The sequence below is a fragment of the Lasiosphaeria miniovina genome (assembly GCF_030549165.1).
Source record: "Lasiosphaeria miniovina strain SMH2392-1A chromosome Unknown B0T26scaffold_7, whole genome shotgun sequence".
NCBI classification, from domain to species: domain Eukaryota; kingdom Fungi; phylum Ascomycota; class Sordariomycetes; order Sordariales; family Lasiosphaeriaceae; genus Lasiosphaeria; species Lasiosphaeria miniovina.
Genome location: NW_026848226.1, coordinates 271,506 through 293,768, shown reverse-complemented (window position 1 = coordinate 293,768; position 22,263 = coordinate 271,506). Strand labels below are relative to the sequence as shown.

At 59.0% G+C, this 22,263-nt stretch overlaps 7 protein-coding genes across 7 annotated transcripts; 2 read left to right on the top strand and 5 right to left on the bottom strand.

The window, feature by feature from the left end:
* Window positions 1-263: 263 nt before the first annotated feature.
* Window positions 264-3,230, bottom strand: B0T26DRAFT_725015 (GMP synthase). Its single transcript, XM_060442725.1, has 17 exons — window positions 3,059-3,230; window positions 2,963-2,980; window positions 2,614-2,780; window positions 2,543-2,566; window positions 2,007-2,482; window positions 1,885-1,927; window positions 1,657-1,806; window positions 1,506-1,602; window positions 1,392-1,455; window positions 1,326-1,339; window positions 1,193-1,278; window positions 1,090-1,133; window positions 1,022-1,037; window positions 902-972; window positions 684-852; window positions 559-619; window positions 264-496 (listed from the first exon to the last, which is right to left on the bottom strand). The coding sequence occupies exons 1-17, from the start codon at window positions 3,124-3,126 to the stop codon at window positions 436-438; spliced, it is 1,629 nt and encodes a 542-aa protein (XP_060291032.1). The 5' UTR covers window positions 3,127-3,230; the 3' UTR covers window positions 264-435.
* Window positions 3,231-3,409: 179 nt separating this feature from the next.
* B0T26DRAFT_725012 (uncharacterized protein) lies at window positions 3,410-4,965 on the top strand. The gene is made up of 3 exons (XM_060442724.1): window positions 3,410-4,003; window positions 4,059-4,525; window positions 4,574-4,965. Exons 1-3 carry the CDS (start codon window positions 3,903-3,905, stop codon window positions 4,894-4,896), a joined length of 891 nt encoding a protein of 296 aa, XP_060291031.1. The 5' UTR covers window positions 3,410-3,902; the 3' UTR covers window positions 4,897-4,965.
* A 792-nt stretch (window positions 4,966-5,757) lies between these two features.
* B0T26DRAFT_439097 (uncharacterized protein) lies at window positions 5,758-7,874 on the top strand. The gene is made up of 2 exons (XM_060435031.1): window positions 5,758-5,893; window positions 5,953-7,874. The coding sequence occupies exons 1-2, from the start codon at window positions 5,878-5,880 to the stop codon at window positions 7,767-7,769; spliced, it is 1,833 nt and encodes a 610-aa protein (XP_060291030.1). The 5' UTR covers window positions 5,758-5,877; the 3' UTR covers window positions 7,770-7,874.
* Window positions 7,875-8,888: 1,014 nt separating this feature from the next.
* Window positions 8,889-11,099, bottom strand: B0T26DRAFT_725006 (uncharacterized protein). Its single transcript, XM_060442723.1, has one exon. It carries the CDS (start codon window positions 10,940-10,942, stop codon window positions 9,146-9,148), a length of 1,797 nt encoding a protein of 598 aa, XP_060291029.1. The 5' UTR covers window positions 10,943-11,099; the 3' UTR covers window positions 8,889-9,145.
* A 682-nt stretch (window positions 11,100-11,781) lies between these two features.
* On the bottom strand, window positions 11,782-12,662 carry B0T26DRAFT_656956 (uncharacterized protein; the record flags this gene model as incomplete). The annotated part of the gene is made up of 3 exons (XM_060438745.1): window positions 11,782-11,819; window positions 11,885-12,217; window positions 12,329-12,662. The coding sequence occupies 3 exons, from the start codon at window positions 12,660-12,662 to the stop codon at window positions 11,782-11,784; spliced, it is 705 nt and encodes a 234-aa protein (XP_060291028.1).
* A 247-nt stretch (window positions 12,663-12,909) lies between these two features.
* On the bottom strand, window positions 12,910-16,075 carry B0T26DRAFT_724995 (uncharacterized protein). The gene is made up of 6 exons (XM_060442722.1): window positions 15,705-16,075; window positions 15,143-15,349; window positions 14,925-15,078; window positions 14,763-14,875; window positions 14,360-14,697; window positions 12,910-14,314 (listed from the first exon to the last, which is right to left on the bottom strand). The coding sequence occupies exons 1-6, from the start codon at window positions 15,921-15,923 to the stop codon at window positions 13,282-13,284; spliced, it is 2,064 nt and encodes a 687-aa protein (XP_060291027.1). The 5' UTR covers window positions 15,924-16,075; the 3' UTR covers window positions 12,910-13,281.
* A 1,070-nt stretch (window positions 16,076-17,145) lies between these two features.
* On the bottom strand, window positions 17,146-19,182 carry B0T26DRAFT_655826 (uncharacterized protein; the record flags this gene model as incomplete). The annotated part of the gene is made up of 2 exons (XM_060438656.1): window positions 17,146-17,350; window positions 17,414-19,182. The coding sequence occupies 2 exons, from the start codon at window positions 19,180-19,182 to the stop codon at window positions 17,146-17,148; spliced, it is 1,974 nt and encodes a 657-aa protein (XP_060291026.1).
* Between the last annotated feature and the right edge of the window lie 3,081 nt (window positions 19,183-22,263).

The window sequence follows — 22,263 nt, the reverse complement described above, 5'->3', positions numbered from 1 at the left end:
GGAGAGCCTTGATCGCTTTGGAAAGTCGTTGGCTGCTGCCTGGCATCACGTCAGCATCGTGGCGCCATCCCATTGGCTCGCTGCTCCACGGCAAATCCACTCCTCAATTTCAAATCAACAATGCAGGCTGCAGGCGTAGGAGGAAAGCGTACGCCAAGGCGACTGTCCCTGTCGAGATAGAAAAAGGCAAATAAGGCTTCACTGTGTGGTTGAACGCCTTTCGGCAATCGGTATGGCGTGCTTTTGTGGGGCCGACAGCCCGCCACGCCGTTGGGAACGTGAAAGCTGATTGTCTATGCCAATCTATCCGAATTTACCGAAACCAATGACTTCATGGGCTTGATAAGCCTTACCCGATCTTGATGTTCTCCATCGCCTTAAACCCACCCAAACCAGCCGCACCGCGACACCACACGCCATTTTTACTGCCCAGGCTTACTCCATCTCAATCGTTCCAGGCGGCTTGCTTGTAACATCGTAGGTGACGCGGCAAACACTACACAAGAGCATCGTTAGTGGGGCCGTTGCGAATGGCACTCGGGGACTGGAGAAACATACCCGTCCACCTCATTGATGATCCTGTTCATGACCTTCTGGAGGACCGCCCATGGGAACTCGACTGCGAATTCGTTAGATTCATTGTTTTCACCGATTCCTAGCTCTTGGTGCGTGCAGGCACTCACAAGCTTCGGCGGTCATGTAGTCGATGGTCACGACAGCGCGCAGGATGATTATGTATCCGTACACGCGCTTGTCTCCCATGACGCCGACGGCGCGGCTGGGGTCGACGGCGGCGTATGCCTGCGAGATCTGGTTGTACAGGCCAGCCTTGCGGATCTCCGTGATGAAGATCTGGCTTTTGTTAGTTACTGCCCTGTTTTAGAGGGGATAAGGAACTGACATTGTCTGCGCGACGAGCGATCTCGACCTTCTCGGGCGTCACCTCTCCCAGGATCCGGACAGCAATGCCGGCTGGGTTATTTAGCAAATGTCAGCGGGTAAGGGGTGCGGCGACACATACGGCCTGGGAAGGGATGCTGTGCGGAAGTCAGCATTCGTCAATGATCAGGGCGGGGTTCAAAGACGTACTCTCATGACGAGTTCTTCGGAAATTCCGAGAGCACGGCCAAGTTCTGTCCAGCTCTATCAGCGAAGGACCTTTAATATATACAGCCAGGAGACCAGGACGTACCCCGCACTTCGTCCTTGTACAGGCTGCGAAGCGGCTCGATCAGGCGAAGGCCCGAACCGTTGGCCATCCGCTCAGGGAGTCCACCACTTGGGTCAGTTAGCATCGGCTCTGCAAGGAGGCGAAGACGACATACACGTTGTGGTGGGTCTAAAAGGCTGTCAGTACTTGTTGCCATGCAGTTGGGACAACCTCGACTGACCTTGATTGTGGCGGAGGGGCCCTTGAACGAGAGACTCTCGATCACGTCCGGATACAAAGTGCCCCTGTGCATGTCGTTAGCGAAGTGGCCACAACGTAGCTTTGCCGGACCTACTGGAGGAAGAATTCAATCTTGCCCGCCCGATCAGAGTTGGCGGCCGCTGCCTCTATCTTGAGCGCCTCCTCCTCGAAGATGTCGATGAACTTGCCGCCTGCAACGAATCAATTGTCAATCAATATGCTAGAGTCCGAGCTTAGAGCCTTACCAATAAACTTCCTCTTCTTTTCCGGATCCGAGATCCCCTTGAGCCCGTCCAAGAACACCTGCGAGGCATCTACAACGGTGAGGTTGATTCCGAGGTTCTCGGTCAGATCCTTCTTAACCTGCTCGCACTCATTGAGCCGCATGACGCCGTCTGATATATGTAAGCATTTCCTCAAACAGCACAAAATTGGAATGGATTAGACGTGTTGGAAGCGAACAGGCAACCTACTATTGACGAGAACCGCCCAGAACCGGTCGCCAATGGCCTCTTTCTACTCGATGTCAGCGGACCTCGTGACTTGGAAGTGACGAGGAAATTGTCACGGGCTTGGAGCAGCCAATCAGACGCACCATGAGCTTGGCGGCTACTGTGGAATCGACACCGCCGCTAACAGCTCCGAGCACCTGGCCCTTCTCGCCGACAATGTCGCGGATCCGCTTCCGCTCCGTCTCGAGAAACGCAGCCATGGTCCAGTTTTTCTGGCAGCCGCAGATGCCGACGGCAAAGTTCTCGAGCAGCTTGGTGCCGTTCTCGGTGTGGGTGACCTCGGGGTGGAACTGCAGGCCGTAGATGTGCTTGCTGCCGTGGGCAATGGCGGCATACTCAGAGTTGTCCGAGGTTGCCACGGTGTGGAAGCCCTCGGGCAGGTTCGCCAGCTTGTCGCCGTGGCTCATCCAGACGCGCATCGAGTCCTCGAGCCCCTGGAACAGGCGGTCGACGTGGCCGTTGACCGTCTGCGCCTTGAGATTGGCATGGCCGTACTCGCGGTGGGTGCCGGCGATGACGTTTTCGGGGTTTACGCGGTACGCAATCTCCTGCATGCCATCTGCGATTCATGTCTGGGTTAGCTGCGGCGGGCGTGGCTAGGACAGGACAGTAGACGTACAGCATATGCCAAGAATAGGAACGTCTAGTAGATGTCAGCACAGGGCGCACGCCAAGAGCCGGGGGGCATACTCAGATCGAGGACTGCAGGGTCCACATGGGGGCTTCCTTCCTCATATACCGAGTGGGGGCCGCCCGAGAGGATGATTCCCTTGGGGGTGAAGTCTAGGTCTGCAATATTTGTGGTGCACGGGAGCATCTCCGAGAAGACATTGAGCTCGCGAAGACGGCGCGTGATTCTGGGATGGTCAGTTCAACTGGCGGCAGCATAGGGATGCCATTGTTGTGGATGGTCGGGGTGATGGGGTGATGGGATGATGGGATAATATGGTGATGGGATGATGGGGTGGTGGGATGATGGCTTGGGTGCTATGAGTCCAGGTAGAGACGAGACATGGGTGTCTTGGCACCGGTGACATACAAGTGAGTGTACTGAGATCTGCGAGGGCCGCGAGTTAGCTTCAATTTCAATTTCAATTTCGATGCGCGCGAAGGCGGGGCACGAGAAGCGGCTCACCCGAAATCCAGGACCAGGACCGTGTCAAAGGCCTTGTGAGGCATCGCCTCTCCGGGTATGGCAGACATGACGAACTGAAGGTGCTTTCAACGGCTTCAGTCAATCAATGTGAAAAATGGTTGCGCACGGCGGTCTACGATAAGAAAACGGTGAAAATATTTTTAGGTCGATCCTTTTCCTGCCACTGCGCTGCCGACACCGGTGGGCCACCCCACCATTCCACCACGTTGGGACGGCAATCGATAAGATAAGAAGCTTCTGGGTTAGGGTTACCCCTGAGATGCTGTCAACTCGCAACTAGACCAAAGAGAATCAAGTTCACCTGCCTCTTCGCGTAAATCAGCATTTCCAGTTAACCTGATACATTGACCGAGAGGAGGATTCAGGGAAGAGTTCTAATCGCGGCCACAGCCTCCGCCAAACCAAGCGGCAAGCAAGACTCCGTCCCAGCACACGTCGATGCGAATTTGACTCATTTCAAATCAATTACGATTTACGATTGCCCTTATTGCAACAGCTTGGGTCTCTCAACTTTCATTCGAGCCGAACATTTAACATAGTAAAGTTGTCAAGCTGCAAGTCGAGAAACAAACGAGCTCTCTGTCAACCAGGAAGTCGGCAGCAGGCCAATCAATAAACCACCATGGATGAATTGAACTTGTTTAAACAAATTAACTCCGTGTCCTACTTTTTGCTGGACTCTTCCTCGGGCTGCAATTCGCCTATTAGCCTAATGGACGTTGCTTGCACCACCTCCCCACCAGACACCATTATAAAGGTGAAGGCACGACGGGTGATCAAACGGCCACGATAAGTAATTCGAACGGAGCCAAGATCGTAGAAAATGTTGGCACGGCTTTCTTTCTTGTTGGTCGCCGCGGGGGCCGCCGTCGCCGCTCCCATATCGCAGGCAGCAATCACCGGGACCAAATACTTTTTCGTATTGTGAGACCCGGCCTGAATCGCGTCAACACGCATTGCCACGGCTAACATCTCAAAGCGGCGATTCCTACACCTCGAGCGGCTTCAACATCAACGGGGCTAAGCCGTCGGCGTCTAACCCCATGGGCAACCCGCCGCTGCCCGGCAACACGCAGAGCGGGGGACTCACCTGGGCGGGCTTCCTGGCAAGCCAACTCAACACGTCGCTGACGCTCACGTTCAACTTCGCCGTGGCAGGCGCGACAGTCGACAACTCGATCGTGCAGGCGTACATGTCCAGCGTTCCCAGCATCGCCGACCAGGTCAAAACGTGGACGTCAAACCTGCAGTCTAAGCCGTCGTACGCCCCCTGGACGGCTGAGAATGCCCTCTTTGGCGTCTTCATTGGCGTCAACGACGTCGGCAACTCGTTCACGCAGTCGGGCGAGGCGGCTCGTCTGAACAAGGACCTGGACCGGTATTTCAGTCTGTTGGGCACGCTCTACGCAGGCGGCGCCAGGAACTTTGCGCTACTCAGCATCCCTCGTATGTTTCTCACATGTTTCCGGTGGGCCGAGCTGACGTGCCGCATAGCCACCAACAAGACGCCGCAGATGAAATCCAACGCCAAGGTCGCCGACCTGGTGACGGCGATCGTGCAGTGGAACGACGAGCTGCCGACACGCGTCGCGGCGTTCAAGACGGCGAGCCCGGAGGCGAACTTCACCATAGTCGACACCAGCCCCCCGTGGGAGACGGCGCTGGCCAACCCAAAGGCATACGGGGCGCCCGATGCGACGTGCACAAACTCCAACGGCAAGTCATGTCTGTGGTTCAACAGCTATCACCCGGGCGTTGCAATCCAGAAGCTAGTGGCGCAGGCCGTGGCCACCGCGTTCAATGGGACGTTTTTCTAATTGGGGGGAATGGATTCAGTCTGATGAGTGGGAAATGTAACTTCAGAATCCAGATCGAATTGAATCAAGTCGAACTGGCTCAAAGCAGTGAAAGAAAGTGAATGCATCAACCAACGCGTACAGTATTGGTACCGTCCTCGCCGAATAGGGTTAGCGCTGGATGGCCCGAACGACTGCAGAATGCGGGGCACCAGGTCGGGAGCACATGGCATTCAGTGCAACAACCTCCGTCTGTCACGACATCTGATCAAGTCTAATAGACGGATCAGTCCATCACTTGAGGCGAGCAATTGACCTGGCACTATCCAGCTTTTCTCCGAGAACCCTTCCCCGAGAGGGCTTCGTGTGCGGACCCCTGCCGTCCGCCTTACCGTCTAGAAAGCGCGATGCATCGATACGGGAGGGATGGCAAGTTTCGAGTCTGCAGAGGCAACACCACGTCGGCGGCCATCGTTGCCGTGCTCGTTCCTTGGTCGTCGATGCCAGCAACTTAACACCACACGCCCCAATGATGATGCCCTGGCACGCACAATGCCAAGCTGGCCCAGGATTACGTGCCTAGCCCCCAAGCCGCGCCCCACTGCAGCGTCGGAGGCTCGGCGGTTGGCTGCACGATTTCGCCAACCCATCGACATCTCCAACCCGCAATGAACCTCGACCAACGCAGCCACCGCCGAAATGGCTGTACAAGGCCGCATTCGCAGTCCCAGCCTGCCGCGCCGCGGCCACGATCCTGACATCGACCTCGACGAATACGGGCCCGGGTCGGCTCCCTGCTCCCCTCAAACAGACACCACCGTACCTCTCTTTCCACGCCGCCGACAGGGCCGTGGGCAGGAACGCGAACATGAACATGAAGGCGTAACGGGCACTGGAAGTAGTGACCAAGAAACAATACCAGTCTACGTGTCAATTCATCGGTATGGGCGATGGGAGAGTCGGGACTAGGCCACAGCTGACACCAATAGCATTCGGCGTCTGATGATCGCGGCCATTGGTATGGTGCCCGTCCCTGCCTGCCCGTCTTCCGCCTTGCTCTCGGCTGACTCTTGACAGATGACCCGTATACGCTCGGTGAACTGCGGACGCCTCGCATGACGTCCCTCCTCGTGCGCCCCCTTGTCGACCGACTCTACAACCCCGACGACCTCTCCACCGTCTACTGCCTCCTCGCCAACCGCGTCCAGTTTCTCCGCTCCCAGTCGGACGAAGCCCTCCACTACACGGTCAACATTGCGCGCGCCACCCTCTGCGAGCTCGTCGCCGCTCGCATTCTGCGTCGGTTTCACGAAGACCACCCTCGACGCCCAGGCCTGCTGCTGCTCGCCAACGTGCTTGTCTCGGGCTTTGACCCGTTTGATGCCGCCCCAGACGAGGTCCGCCGCCGGGGCCGTTCCCCGCAGTGGCCGGCCCAGGAACGCGGCGGCCGCGAGCGCAAGCTAACGGCGCTCGAGCTTGCCATTTTGTCCGAGAGCAAGATTCTTGTCGCGTCGCTGGCTTGTCAGCGCGTCGTCGACGCTGTCTACCGCGGCCTGGTCGTGTATACCCCTGTGTCGTTGGTCGACATCCTTCCCGACCACTACAAACACCACCCTGTGTCGCTCTACGACCCGCGCCGCGCTTCCATCCTCAACCACCGCCGCCTAATCGTGCCCCGGCTGCGGAACCTGATCGAGCTCTGGCACTTTGCCGTGTTGCTGACGCTGTATGCACTCACCATGATACACTGCAACGGCAACACGCACGGGACCCGCAAGCTTGGGATCTACGAGGCCGCCTTTAGCATTTTCACAGCCGGCTGGGTGCTTGAACAGTTTGCTGCCATTATCGAGCATGGCTGGGAAGTGCACGCCCAGAACCTGTGGTCTTTCCTCGACATCACGTTCATCTTTATTTACGCCATGTACGGCGCGGCCCGCGCAATCGAGCTCCTGCTTGGCTTTGACATCAACCTAGCGCTGCCTATCCTCTGCACAGCTGCGCCCGTCCTCCTTACACGGATTGCCTTCAACTTGATGCCCGACAACATCGTGTTCATCGCCATGCACGCCATGATGCGCGACTTTATGCGCCTTACCTTTATCGCCATCTGGTGCTTCACCGGGTTTCTCCTCGGGCTGGTGTGGCTGATGCGGACCAACTTTGACACCAGCACGCCCTCGTGGCAGGCCAACAGCCCGACATATGTGACGATTGGCAAGTGGCTCTTCTGGATCTGGTTTGGTCTGGACGGCACGGGCATCGAGCGGACGGCCGACTTCCACGCGGTTCTCGGCCCGACACTGGCAGTCACGTTTGCGTTTCTGGGCAACACGCTCTTCTTGACCATCCTGGTAGCCATTCTGACCAACACCTTCTCTAAGATCATGGACAATTCGGCGGCCGAGATTGAGTTTCGACGCGCGGTGCTCACGTTCCAGGGCGTCAAGAGTGACTCCATCTTTGCGTACCCGCCGCCCTTCAACATGATCGCGCTGGCCGTCATGCTGCCGCTCAAGTTCATTCTAGGGCCGGCCGCCTTCCACTATGTCAACGTGGCCATCATCCGCACCGTCAACGCGCCCCTGCTGCTCATCATTGCGTGCTACGAGCGCCGCCGTGTCTGGGCGCGCGGCATCATGGCCAAGTCGAGCAGCCGCACCTGGCACTTTGGCCTCAACCCGTATGGCGACATCCAGGCCGTGTTTGGCACCGAGCCGCCGCGAGAGGTAGTCGAGGCTATCGAGAAGCTGGATGTGCTGAGCGAGTCTGTAGAGCTCCAGCAGGATATTGCTATAGTAGGCGGGCATCACTCGGACTGGGGCGCCCACGTAGCCCAGGCGAGGCGGCGGAAGGAATCCAGCGGCAGCGTTTACGAGTCTGCTGCGTACTAGTGTTTGTTCTGATGTTATTTAGAAGGTATCCTGGCCGTGGAATAATGCACATCAAGCAGAGTTCGTGTTTGAGTGATTCTGTTTTTTCGATATTCAGTTGTGTTCTATTCAGCTACTGTAAAGCGTCTGTTCACCGCTTTGGGTGTGTGTTAGATAAATTAAGTAACCTCCTTTTAGACATTAAAAAGGCGTACTTAAGATTTCTAGACATCAATAAAAGCTTTCTAGACACCTACCGAAGGTTTCTAAAGGTGGCCTAGTCAGAGCTATGCGGAATGGAGCTGTAATCGGAGCAGTGGGAGTACAGTCCTTGGAGATGGCAGAGGAGCTAGTTCCAGGAAGAAAAGGTACTTCACAAGACGAGAGAGTAAATTGAACGCTATAGTTGATGATTGATCACATGCGGGAGCCCTGGTCCGTTTGAACTCGGCCTTTTCACACCAACGGCTTGTTTCACAATCGGTGTCAAAATCCATGTATCTGCTCCTCCCTATTCCAACTTACTAAAGGGGCATCTTCTTACCAACTCTAGTCCTATCTATTACTATCCTTTTCTCCACCCTTTCTTGGTCTCATCTATACAATAACGCTCAGTCTCGTACCACTCGTCTCCTCTATTGGCGTTTGGCCTTGGAAGACTACCTTTAGGGGATGTGCTATTGTGGGGCCTGTGTCGTTCTGCCGAGGTGCCAGAGGAAGGTCCCTCTATCGGCTGCCGGGCCGCGGCAGCAGACGCTGGCCCCGAGGTCGCAGCAGATCCGGATCCCCGGTTCCGTGTCGAAGCACGCTCCGAACCGTTGTTCGTAGAGGACTCCGGGCTCGATACCGCAGTACGTCCCGGCCGGCCCCTCATACCCGGGGCCGCAGTACGTCCCCGGTTCCGTGTTATATCCTGTCCCGATCCCCCGATCGCAGCGAATTCCCGGTTCCGTGTCGAAGCACCTCCCGAACCGCTGTTCGTGGAGGACTCCCAATTCTATGGGGCAGTGCGTCCCGGCCAGCCCCCCGTACCCGGTCCGGCATCACAGCATAGCTCACGCAGGTACCTAACCATCCCGGGTATGTACTAGGGATTAGAGAACTTACAAAGGGAATCAGAAATGATCTAGAAATCTTGGGTAGATACTCCGTATCAGAGAGCTTGTAGAGGTATACAGGAACCTCGTACGTCTTGTACAAGAAACTCTTAATCGCCTCTATTACTAAATCGACTGCCTCGGTATCCTAGGTGACTCCTCCAAAGAGCAAAGGGCGCCAAACCAAGCCCAAACCCCTATTATATCTAACAAACCAACCAATAAACCCGACCCCAGTGGTCTGGGAGAGACATGAACCGCAAACCATGGGCCGTAAAATTAAGAATACATTCCATTCCCCTAATCCGCCATGTTGGCGTCCGGATCGATCTCGGTCCCGAGGTCCCTATCCTCGAGGAAGCGGCGATCGAGCAGGGCATCGGGTAGGTACGTCTGCCTGACTTTCCCGTCCTTGTAGTTGGGGGGGTACTTGTACTCTGCGCCATAGCCCAGGTCGCGCATGAGGCGGGTCGGGGCATTGCGGAGGTGCAGGGGCACGGGCAGGCCGGCGACGCCGGGCTCCTGCAGGGCCGAGTAGGCGTTGTTGAGGCCGCGGTAGGAGCGGGTGCTCTTGGGGGCGAGGCACAGGGCGACGGCGCAGTGGGCTAGCGGGATGCGCGCCTCGGGCATGCCGATCTGCTGCGTCGCCGTGTACGCGGCCGTGGCCAGCGGCAGCAGCGTGTTGTCGGCCAGCCCGACGTCCTCGGACGCGATCACTACCATGCGCCGCGCCACGAACAGCGGGTCCTCGCCCGACTGCAGCATGCGCGCCAGGTAGTACAGCGCCGCGTCCGCGTCGGACCCGCGCACCGCCTTGTGGAACGCCGAGATGGTGTCGTAGTGCTGGTCGCCCGCCCGGTCGTACACGAGCGTCTTGGTCAGCGCCGCCTTGATGTCGTCCTTGGTCAGCGGGTGGTCGCTGTCCGCCGGCGGCGTGGGGTTGTTGGCGAGCGACAGCGCGAGCTCGAGCAGGTTCAGCGCCGTTCGCGCGTCCCCGTCGGCAAACGCCGCGAGGTAGTGCAGCAGCTCGTCGTCGACGAGGGGGCTTGGCGCGGCCGCGCCGTCCGTTTCTTGCTGCAGGGCCCGCAGTAGGATGCGCTGTACGTCCTCGAGGGACAGCACCTGCAGGGTAAAGGTGCGGCAGCGGCTGAGCAGCGCCGACTGGATCTTGAAGCTCGGGTTTTCCGTCGTCGCGCCGATGAGCGTGATGGTGCCGGCCTCGACGGGCTTGAGGAAGACGTCCTGCTGCGACTTGGAGAAGCGGTGGATCTCGTCGCAGAAGATGATGGTCTTGCGGCCGGTCAGCGCCAGCTCGCTGGCGGCCTCGCCGAAGAGCTTCTTGCACTCGGCTACGCCGGTGCTGGTGGCGTTCAGCTCGATGAAGCGGCTGCCGACGCGCCGCGCGATGCAGCGGGCGATGGTCGTCTTGCCCGTGCCCGAGCTGCCCCACAGGATCATGGACGGCACGCGGTCCGACTCGATTAGCGAGCGCAGCACGCCGTTCGGGCCGACGAGGTCCTGGCCGCACACATCGTCGAGCGAGGTCGGGCGCATGCGCTCTGCTAGCGGCGTCGACCGGCTGGTCTTGGTCCGCTTCGCGCCGGGGGGCATGGCCGCGATACCGTTGGGTTTTATTTCTGTGGGATTGCCATTTACCTCAGCCGCTAAGTGCCCGGTTGGTTCTGTTTTTGCTACCGGGGGTGAGCTCTGTCCCGGCCCTTCCTCGAAGCTGCGCTTCACTCCGGCGGCCGCCTTGACGGTGTTGGGTCCTGCTCCAGCGCTGGAGCTCGACTGGAAAGGTGTCGAGCCCGTCGTGCTCGTCGTAGCGGGGATTGAGGGTGCCTGTCGCTTTGCGGCCGGGGTCTGGAAGAAGGTCGAGGCGGAGCGCTTCTTCTGTGTCGAGCTCGGCGGTTGTGTCTGGCTGGGGGGAGTCGACGTACGCCCGCTCCCACCCCCACCTGCGCTGGAGCTGGCGCTGGCGTCGTCATTTATGCTGATCTTCTCGAGGAGGTACGTCTCGCAGCCCGAGTCGATGTGGGCGTTGATGTCGAGCGGCTTGACCTCCCGGTCGCAGATGGGGCAAATTACCACGGGCATGACCACCGCAGCCCAGATCGGGCGCTACTTCTTTCCCGCCGCTAGATGATACTGCTTTGTTGTGCATATGGTTGCTTCGTAGGTCGGGTGCGAATTGCTGTTTTCTTCGTCGATTTAGGAGACGCGTTGAGGGGCGATCGTTTATTGCTGGATTTTAGGACGCGTTCGTCACTGTAGCCCCTGTAATACGTGGGGCCCGTGCTTTAGCCCTGTCCCGCCACCACGGTTCGGCAGGCTGAGTGTGGGGTAGCTTCCGGGCCGCTTTGCTGACCCATTTCGCGAGCAGCTCGAACCTAACTAACTCTTGGCTTCTAGGCTGTTCGGAGCTTAGGAAAATTAACAAGTTTCGGCTGAGCTTATCAGCAAGGTTGTCTTTATTCCGTCCGAGGGCGCCTGCGGCGGGCTGCTCGCTACGCTCGGAGGACCTTTCCTGGAGTAGTCAATCCGGCCCACCAATCCTCGGAACGGAAACATTCGGTGCAAAATGGAGTCGAAAGACGGCCTCTCTTCGCTACCTTACGCTCGTAAGCTCGCCGACGGTGGCCCAGTGACTCCGTTCTGCTGAAATTAGGTATGCAGGCTTCTATTCTAAGTATGTACAGTGTGGTGTGGTGTAGGTACTTCGGGTATGTATGTGCAAAGGGAGACGGGCTCCGAAACAAAAACAGAGTCAATGCACCTGCAGAGCACTTCTAGCCAAACGCCATTCGCATGCCTTGTTTACATCACCACGATCAATGCTGCGCAGCCGCCGCCAGACAACTACGAGCCAAGAGCCTGGTCTAGGCTCGTCCGGGCTGGGCGCTCAGCTGCGTCAGCCAAACTCAAGTCGCACGCTGTCATACCATGAACGACTCGCCACAGCCACATTGCTCCTCTGAAGCACACGCGATTAGCTTCCTATCTTTCTGTCAAGTAACTTAGGGAGGCAGATGAACTCACTGATGTTCGGATTCCGAAACACAAAGCGCTGGCTCAGCTTGTCCTCGACCCAGTCCATCTCGCTGCCGATGATGCTGAACAGGGCCTTGCTGTCGATGAGCACGCGCACGCCGTCCTGCTCGACCGTCTCGTCAAACGAGCCCACCTTGTCGACGAACTCGAGGTGGTACGCCAGCCCGCTGCACCCGCGGTTGCGCACCCCCACCTTGATCAGCTTGGGGTCGGGCTGGTCCAGCAGCGCGCGCAGGTGGTCGACCGCCGCCGGCGTTAGCTTCATGGCCGCCCGGCGCGGCGTCCGTAGCCGCGAGCGCTTGGCTGGTAGTGCCCCCTGAGCTGTAGGGGCTGCAGATGTTGTTGCAGGGGTTGCCGGTGCAGTTGGTGCCACCGGCGTGGCTACCGCAAGTGTGCTCTGTGAAGCGGAATCTGTCTCTGCTGGCGCTGGACTCGCAAAGCTCGGTCGCGGCTGCTGCGCTTCTCGCTCGGGGATTGACACCGGGGACGCTGGCGTGCTGGTCAGCGGCGTCGGCGGGTGGTTTCTGGGCGGCCGTGTCTCGTAGACTCGGGGGAACGGCGGCTGCTGGGTGGCGCGCGCGATCGAGGTGTCGAGCGCGGAGGAATTGCGCGGTGGCGACGGCGGCTGGGAGGGCAGCGAGTAGGACTGGAAGGTGGCGGCGGAGGGTGCGGGCGTCGCCGAGAACTCACGCCACTGCAGTATGCTTCGGCGGCACGAGTGGCACACGTGGAGGGCTCTCCTGGAGAGCATCCGCGGTGCGCTCATTTTGAAGGTCGTTGTGGGGGGTGATCTGAGGGCGGTTGGAGGTTGCTTGCGGTCGGCGATTGCAAAAAGCGGCAATTTGATTTCTAACGTTGGCTCGATCAGCCGAGCGATGACATGACGCCAAGCCTCGGGAGCCGCTCGGTTTCCGCTGGCCAATCAGCGACAGCACATTAGGAATCGGCGCTTTGGCCTTTCGAGCCTCGACACCAGACGGGCGGCCCGGTCGCAAACATGGGGTGCAACGCCGTTCAACGAAAAAGCTAGGTTTCAATTTATACTGAGAAACTTAAACTGCCTGGGCTGCCTGGTTCCCACTCCGGGTTCTTTTCCTGCTCTTTTTCTATCCCAATTTTGCATTCGGATTGCCTGAGCCAGGATGCCCCTGCAACTGCGCAATTTCAGATCGAAGCTCCCGGTGCGTATTGCAACGAAACACCCACAACGAAGCTCCCACACAGGCGACAGGCCATCACGACTAGAATTATATACGTGGAAGACGCGCATCCAACACGCAAAGGCTGAGATATCATCTATTGCCCTGTGAAAGAGAAGCAGACCACGACGTCTCCTTCCAGGGCCCTTCCGAAGAACAAACATCTTTACTCCATCCAGCCTTGCCTCACTCCAGCCTCACCCAGGCGTACTCGGCCACCATTATCCGCACATCCGCCACGGCCGCCCGGGCCATCTTCTTGAGCAGCGTGCGCTCGTCAGCCTCGCGGTAGTTCTCCCAGCTGTCGAGGCCCTCCTTGGTCTGGATGCTCAGCGTCTCGTAGCCCTGCTTGATGACCTCGGCGACCTGGAGGCTGGTCAGCTGCGACCCCGAGCGCTTCCCCGCGATGGGCTTGGCCACGCCGCCCTCGCTCTCCGCCAGCATCTCCTTGTAGTGCGTGCTGACGTTCACCAGCGTCGATATGGAGTTGCTGGGCCGATGCACCAGGCGGTACGTGTCGCGGAACTTGACCAGCACCTCGCCCGACTCGACCACCTTGTAGAAGAGGTCGTCGTAGGCGGCCGGCGTAGGCAGGAAGGCCTCGCCGGCCGACAGCCCGAGCGCGAGCAGGTTGACGACGTGGTCGAGCAGCACGTCGATCTGCGGCAGCCCGCGCAGGTCGCCTGCGTACGTCGTGAGAAAGCGCACCAGCGCCAGCAGCGACCGGAACAGGTCGGCCCAGTGGTACTGCAGCCGCGTGCGCGACCGCGACAGGTAGCTGATGATGCGCAGCAAGATGCCCACGCAGAGCGTGTACAGCCCCACGTCGAGCCGCCGCCGCAGGTTGTGGTTGATGGCGTCGATCATCGTGTCCATGACCGCCGTGGCCATGACGCGCTCGCCACGCACCAGCGGGAGGTACGGCGACCGCTGCCGGCAGAGGCGCACCGCCGCCTTGCTCTCGTCGCTGCATATCCGCTTGCACAGCACGGGGTCTTCGACGAGCAGCCGGAACACCATGAGGTTGAGATGCGAGTAGAGCGTGGTGCGCTGCGAGAGGTGCGCGTGCTGGAGCAGGTACGAGGTGAGCGAGATGAAGGTTGCGAACGGCTGCTCCTCGCCCTTTTCCGGCGGCAGCGTGACAAAGTTGAAGCAAAAGAGCTTGTTGGCGTGCGTGAAGTCGTACGTCGCGAGGAGAATCGCAGCCTCTTCGACCGGCCTTTAGGGGTCAGCAGGCGCTTGCACGATTGACAGGCTTACTTACAGTTCGGCAAACATCTTCTTGGCCGTCTCGGCGTCGTAGGCCGGCTTCGGCGGCGCCTTTCCCCCAGGGGCAATGGCGCCCAGCCCAATCAGATTCAGCGTGCTTGCTAGCGTCCATCCCTCTGGCAGGTCGTCCTGTACTTCCACGTAGTGAGCCCGTATCGTCTGGCACGTGTAGCCGACGCTTTTGATGATCTTCTTAATGACGCCCTCGTTGACGAAATCGTTCAGCCGCATCTGGTACGGATTCTGGAACTCGAACTTGTTGTAGTTGGCTAGGAGCCCGACCAGCGTGAACGGCGCCGCCATCGCAGCTGGGTTGTCGATGTCTTGTATCAACTGAGCCTGTCAGTCTCTTCCTGGGTGCCTCCACCAGTGCCTCCACGGTTGGCTTCCTGGCTCACCTTCATGATGGACGGGAACAGGTCCCGCTGAATAAAGTAGGTAAGCAAGCTGGTCTGGTATGCGCCGGACGTGACCGAGAGGGCGACCTCGACCGCCTTGAGCCGTAATTCCACTGCGAGTGTCAGTTGGGCTGCCAGTGACGGGGTGGTGTGGGTGCATACAGGTCCGGCCATTCCTAATGATCGAGTCTAGCGCGCCGACAAACTCGGTAAACACGCTGTCGACGTGGTCGAGGCCGGCCAGCACCTCGATGATGTCGGAGCTCGGGTTGGTGTACTTCTTGGCCAGCACGGCCGTCATGAAGATGCTCAGTGTCTGGATCGCCAATCAGCACCCAGACCAGCGCTTCCGGCGCAAGCAGGCAGCAAGAGGGAATTACATCGAGCGCGTGCAGATCCGCCACGCCGTGCCCGCTCTTCAGCGCCGCCACGGCGCGCGCAAAGAGCTGCCCTGTCTGCAGCTCGTAGTGGAGCAGGTCGTTCGGACCTATGTCGTCGAGGATGCGCCGGAGCGAGGCCCGGTCGGGGCGGAGCAGGAAGAACTCGCGCCAGAAGCCCTCGGGTTTCTCGCCATCGTCGCGGTCGTCCTATCGGGGGCAGGGGGAAATCAGTGCCATTCATGTTGGTTTTGTTCTCCTTCTTTTGCAACGTTACTCAGCTAGCCCGCAATCTAGTCCGTCTGTGATCGTAGGGTTTGAAGTGTTGTCGAACCGAGAGTATGCCTACCTTTTGTCAGGTTCAGACACGTCAGCGTTTGTTCGCACAGCTTCCGACAGCAACAGCAGCGCACACTAGGAACTGCAATGCAAATGCGCAGAGGAAATGCGACAGGAATTCCGCGCCAGAGGCACGGAAGCGGACGGCAACGGCTTAAAAAATAAAGGCTTTGCAGAAAGGGGCAAGCGAAGGGCTGGCGGGCGGTGGACGGGCGGGCGGGCAAACCTTGAAAAGCGCCTCGTACAGCTGGACTATCTTCTGCTGGAAGACCTCGGGGCGAGGCTGGTGGGTGAGAGGGGATTGCTCCATATAGTCTCGTGTATTATTCCGGTCATTTGCTCGGGCTGGGCGATCTGGCTTTGACGGGATGCGGTTTTCGGGAAATGCGACGCCCGCGTCGGCCGCTGCGAGTCGGGCTGCCTGCCCCCAGACTGGAGAGAGCATGGAGCGAAAGCGCACCGTGCGCGGATCAGATCAGGCGCTAGGTTTAGTGGTATTCACACGGTGCGCTTCAGCCGTGCTTTCCGTAGGGCTGAGGAGCTGGTGCAACGGCGGTTCGACCTTGAATTGGCTTGCAAGTTGCAACGGGCTTGGAGCAAGTGGAAGTGATGCCGTTTCAAAGTGCAAGAAACTATGGGCAATAAGCGAGCAACAATCAGAAACCTGCTGTCTGTTTGCCGTTCGCAGACAGAGCATCAGTGCACATGCCAACCACGAGTGAGCTACCCTGCGAAGCTCCTTTGTCACTCAACGAGAGAGACAACAGCCACCCCTTTGAACAATGGCGAATCTACAGCACTGCAACACCTTCACATCACATCACATACACATACATATCAGCACAGAAATGTCAATCTAATGAACGCGCGCTATCATGCAATACTATAAGATGGAAGCCACTTCTCGACGCACATCGCATGCTAAGATGCATTATCACTCGCCAGTATCCAAAACTCTCGCCTTACAAGAGCTTCACCCCTTCTTGGGCACCTATGGACATGTCAACTGATATTCCCTCAGTCAGTACACTCAGTCAGTACACACCCCCCACCCTCACCCACGCGGGTATCGCCACGGCCCATGCTATGCCCACGCCATGCTGTGTCGTACCAACCCAGTGCTTTCGCTGTCCGTCTCTCAACTCGTACACGCGGGACACCCTGTTTAGTAGAATACGAGCACTAGCCAGGTGCTAAGAAAGTGTCTACACCATACCCCTACACGCGCCTGCCGCCGCCGCGTCCTGTCCCAGTTCTATCAACAGCCCTCCGCGTGCCTCTTCTAGAACCTTTTCTCTTCACCTTTTCTCTAGCTCGACAAACACATCTGGAGCTTCTCCCGCGCCCCTGTGCTGTGAAAACCAAGCCCAAGCAAAGTGAAACACACCGAGTCAAAATCAGGCCAGAGCTCGTCTCGTGGCGTGGAAATAATATGTACCAGTTCCGCCGTCTCCAAAGAGGAAAATAGAACGGGAAAGGTCGTAAAGTCGTCAGTAGCTCAAAATAATAGCTCTTGCCGAAAGTGAAAACGAATAAAAAGAGTTAGGAACTGTCGCCCGAAACTGTCGTCCAATGTGATTCCAATCAGACGATAATGCGCAAAAGAAATACAGCGAACGCGGGCAAGCATATGTGCTGATACCCAACATCGCGATGCTGACGGCCCCTTATATCCCCCAGCTCCCCCTCCGCTCTCGCACACCCCACGCGAGCGGGCTGATGGCGTTGAGATCGGGGTGCTGCCGCGCCCACTCGTAGATGTACAGTTTCAGCGCCTTCCACCGCGGACAGCGGTCCTCCTCACGGATGCCATCCTTCTCTTCGCTATCTAGCATGATGTGCCCCGTGGGCTGCGTCTTCTTGCCGCCGGGGCTGGTGGCGATGGCGGGGTTCGACCGGGTGCCGTAGACTTCGTGGTTGTCGTCCCCGCCCCACAGGTGGTCCATGATGGCGTCGTCGTCCTGCTCGAGCTCTTCGACGCTGATCCGGTTGATCTTGCTCAGCTCCTCGTCGTACTGCCGCGCGAGCGCCGGGTACCCCAGCGACAGGTAGTTGTACACCTGCGTCACGAACTTGTCGTCAAACTCGGCCGCAATCTTCTCCTCAAGCTCTGCCGCCGCCTTCTCCTTTCGCAGCCGCTCGTCCAGGTTCTGCAGCCCCTGCAGCATGTGCAGTCCCTTGGGCTCCTGCGTGCGTGTCCGGTGCCCTGGGCGCAGCATGTGTTGCGGTCCGTTGTCGTTCTTGCCAGGCAGCGGAACGGTGCCGGCCCGCGTCGCGCTACCGGTGGGTGACGTCTGCTCGCTCTGGTCGACGGGAGCGGTGGCCCCAAACGCCTGAGAAAACGGGTCCTCTGCTAACCGGAGAGGCAGCGGCGTGTGCAGCATTGCCGGTCGATCTACGCGGGCGAGCTTTTCCGTCTGGTCGTTTGTGAAGCAATACCCGCGCCACAGACCGCGCTGTTCGCTAGGATCGCGGTTCTGCTGCTCTGCCGTCTGGCCCTTTTCCAGATCCCACAGATGGTCCGGCTCCAGCTTCGTCATCTTAGGCGACGGACACATGCGGAACGTCAGGTCGTCGCCCAGCATGGGCGGAGAGGTCTTGATCCGCATGCGGTGCTGGTTGCGCGCCCGCTCCAGGGACAGATCTCTCTCCTGGCCGTACGAGTAAAAGGGCGACGAGTAGGTCTGGAAGTTGGTCTCGGCCGGTATCTGCGAGGCCGGGACATATGGCATGTTTGCCGACTTGCCCGGCGGAGCCGAGGGGATGTAGGGCATGTACGACTCGCCGATGGGACGCATCAGCGGAGACTCGGGAGGCAGGTACGGCATGGCGGCCTCGCCGATCGTGGCGAGGGGGGACTCGGCACGAAGCAGCGGCATGTGCGTCTCCCCGATCGGGACCAGCGAGCCCGACGACATCCTCGAGGACCACATGGGAGAACTGGACATGGACGCCCTGGGGCCTCTCGTCAGGCCCATGGCGTCGCACGGCGGGCTGTCCATGCTCATGTTATCGAGATCCATCGTGGACATGCGTTCCATTTCCCGGCTCACCAGATGGGCATGCTCCTGCATCTCCTTGAACGCCCAGCTGATGTCTTCCTGGGACGAGTTCCGCCGCGACTGCAGGTGAGCCCACGGGCCTCGGACCGTAGTCCGCCCCCGGGGGCTGTCATCGTCGGACCCCTCCCGTACGTAGAAATGCTCGGCACCCCCGATGCGCTGCCCGCTGTTGGGGAAGGCGCTCATGGCCACCTCCTGCAGCTTCCTCTGGGCATCGCGAGCCACCAGGTCGAAGACGCCGCCTGCAATCTCGTCATCGCACGACTCCCGCCGGGCGTGGCCCTTCTGCCTCGAAGGCGTGACCGGCACGACATCATGGCTCGGCTCGTGGCTGGGACGCCTGCGTGGTTTTGGGGCGTATATGTGGTTAGTGTAGGGTGTGATATCTGTCTTGTCCGTCGGCCTGGTGGCGGGCCCCTCGTCTCCTGCTCGGCGAGATCTCCGGACCGACGACTCGACCAGCTGCGGTGCAAACCGTCGTTTCACGCGGGGCGACCGCGGCGAGGCGGAACGCGGCGAGGGACTGGGCGTGAGCTCGCCGGGGGGGACTGTCTTGCGGTAGCGTTCGAAGGTGGTCTCAATGGGTATGGGAGCAAAGCGCGGGCGGGGCCGCTCTCGAGGCCTCTCTCGCGAATTACTCATTTCAAGTTGTCGATTGGGGCGTCAACCATGCAGTGCGGACCGGGACGGCGTAGTAGCGGCGAGGCTTCCAAGTTCAAGTCGTGTGTGGGTGTAGTAGGTTGCGACAGTAGCAGGCAGTCGGGGCCGAGCGTCGGCTTGGTGACGCTGTCTGAACGGACGCTGAGCGAGTGCTAGGTCTGGCAAGCTGGGCAACCACCTTCTGGAATGTCTCGCTCTGGCATGCAGAAATGAAGCGGCTGCCCAGCACTGCACCAGCACCGGCAGAGTTCGAGATACTTTTGTACGTCGGTCGAGGCTGGGAGGAAAGGGGCGATGGGGGTCGGGGATACTGTGGCACGGCGTGTAGGTTATTATTGCAGCATCACTAGCAGCCAAGTCCGTGGGCCGAACAGCGGCCAACCCACCACGCAGTGGCATGGGCCTGGCAGAAAGTGGGCGTGGGATGGAGGGGTGGGCTGCGTATGTACTCGGCACCGTGCGGATTGGCGAACACGGCTTAGCCTGTGGCCGCGTGACTTGGGCTCGCTGTGAATTGAGAGGCGAGGAGGAGACACGAGCACCGGGTTCTGGGGCCGTACTGTTCAGCCGTCAGCCCCGCACTGTGCCGCTACAATCCCTCAACGATTTTCTGGTCACCCTGCGTGCAGGGTTGAAGCGGGGGTTGGCCGCGCTTGCCTCTTCTTGTCGGGTGCTGATATGCTGTGGGCGCGAAGGCTCCGCTGTGCCCTGACTGCCAGTGAGGGAGCGTCGGATAGAGCAGCCCAGCGCCCGGGTGCATTTGACAATTTGCTCCTGACTGACATCATCATCACACTGCCTGAATTCTCAAGCCCGCGCAGTGCGGGTGTGTTGCAGATCCGAAGCGTGCACAAAGTCGGCTTCCGTACCTTATCTTTCTCGAGATTTGCTATCTCTGGCCTGGCGGCAAGATGCTTCGCAGAGTCGAGAGCTTCTTTGTGCAGACCCGTCCATGGATTCCCAAAATGGTCACGCCGTTGTTAGCCCAGGGTCCTCCTGCCCTTGGCGCCGGAGCCTCTCCTCACGCCAGGGCAACAACATTCAGCCACGCTCCAGGTGGCCTTTTCGGTCAAGTGACGGTCCGGGCGCGGGATCCCCTTAAGCCTCAGCGGTCACTCCCTTACGAAATGGAAATGTCAGACACTGCCCACGCTGTTACGAGGCCGTTCAGCCCGGCCTGATGTTTGTGGCCCGCCGAATTGCATTTTAGGGGGAGTTTGAGTGGGCGGCGTGGTTTGCCACTTTCGATGGGAGACGAGTTCTCGAGAGCCGAGGGACTCAGCCCTCCGACCCGTAATTACCACAGTTACGAAGCCGCCATCAGCGGCACCCACAACGCCAGCCACATATTGGCCCGAGATGAAGCACCCGAGCAAGGAGCTGCGAGCAAGGAGCTGCCAGCCCACTGTCGAGGCCCGCTGCGAGCACATGGCCGCAATCTCTACCGCCTGTGGGTCAAGCCCTGGCTAGACGCGGATGATATTTAGTCGCCTCAGTCCTGCCGCTCGTGTTGCGATGATCTCGTCTCCCCATTTCTTGCCTCGACTGCAGTTTCTCTCTGGCTCTGACTCTGGCTCCGAGAGACCCACGAGCGAACGCGGAGTAACCCACGCGGGGGTCTCGGAGACTGAGCCAGCCCTTCTTCGGACGCGGTCACACTACTTATGCACCGACATGCACTGTTTGTTCCGTTTTGTGCTGATTGTGCTGCGCTGCAGTTGGCACAGCTAGCACGGCTCTCGCTGCCCAGCTTGCGTATCAGCACCCAGTTGGCGCCGGCCCCCCACAGTCGCTCACCGCTCGCTAGCCCCGGTTAGCAGGTGACCATCGAGGCACGCCAATTGCTCCGGTGCACTGGCGATGGATGCACTGGCGATGCACTGGCGATGGATGCACTGGCGATGCACTGGCGATACTGGTGGAGTTGTGTTGGATCAGTCGCCTCAGCTTGCCAGTCGCTAGCTTGTTCAGGCTATCACCATACTACGCAACATGAATCGCAGTGTTCGCATTTGGTTATGCTTCGCCGTGTTTCCCATGTCAAAGGAGCACGAAAGTAGAGATCTGTCGGCACGCAACCCACATCAAAATTCTCGTCGCCACACGCAGCACACCCTTCCCTGGTCATGCCCGTTTCGTAACGCGTCCGGCTGATTGGGCGAGGCGGTCCCTGGCAGCCGGCATTTGCAGACCGCCTATCCCCGAAAGGACGCGTTCCAGTCTCCAACGCCGGCTCGCAACCGCCATTGGGCAATTCCGCCCTCGCAGGCATGATCGCTCTGGGAAACTGGTCAGCTGAGCACTTTCTCAAACGGGAACTGCCAGTGCGGCAATATAAAACTGCGTCGCCGCGTGGGAGTCTCTGCGTCATCGTAAAAGGCCGCGCCCTTGACTGTCCCGAGGTGGGGACCGAGAACACCGCGTACAGCGGCATCCAGGCAACCCCGGACTCTTAGCCGGATCTTGCGGGGAAGTGGCAGTGTCCTTATGGTCCAGGATTATTCGTTGCGGTGATTCGCCTTGTTATCTCCGTGTTCCGGTTGCCCATCTTGGCTGCTTCCGTATGTCGATCCCATCATCCACTTCGACGTTGCATTCTTTCCGTGGAATCTCGAATCCCACCTTTGCATACTCGCTGCAATCGAATTCTGGGGCTCATTTATTCGAGGCCAGATGAGCTGTCACAGTGCACGGCACAGCAGACACGAGTGCCGCTGCATCCCGCGTCTGTCGGTTCCCGATTCCAATTGCTACGCGTCCCGTGATTGGCTACACGTAGATTGCGCCGCACAAGCAACCCAACCGGGAATCCGGGACTACAAACTGATCTCACCACGTCATCACGACCCAAGGGGCACAGCTCATGCCTAGCACATGTAATAGGTGCCGCTGTGCTAGCTAGACAAAACAGATATCTGTGTGCCTAGGAGTCTAGTCAACTTATTATATACTGCTGTAGGCTGTATTATATACTGCTGTAGGCTGAGTGGCTGTAGGCTACCCCAGCACAGCACAGGCGTGCACTTATCCCTTGAGACCGGCAGTCCGCTGATGCCGTGAAAA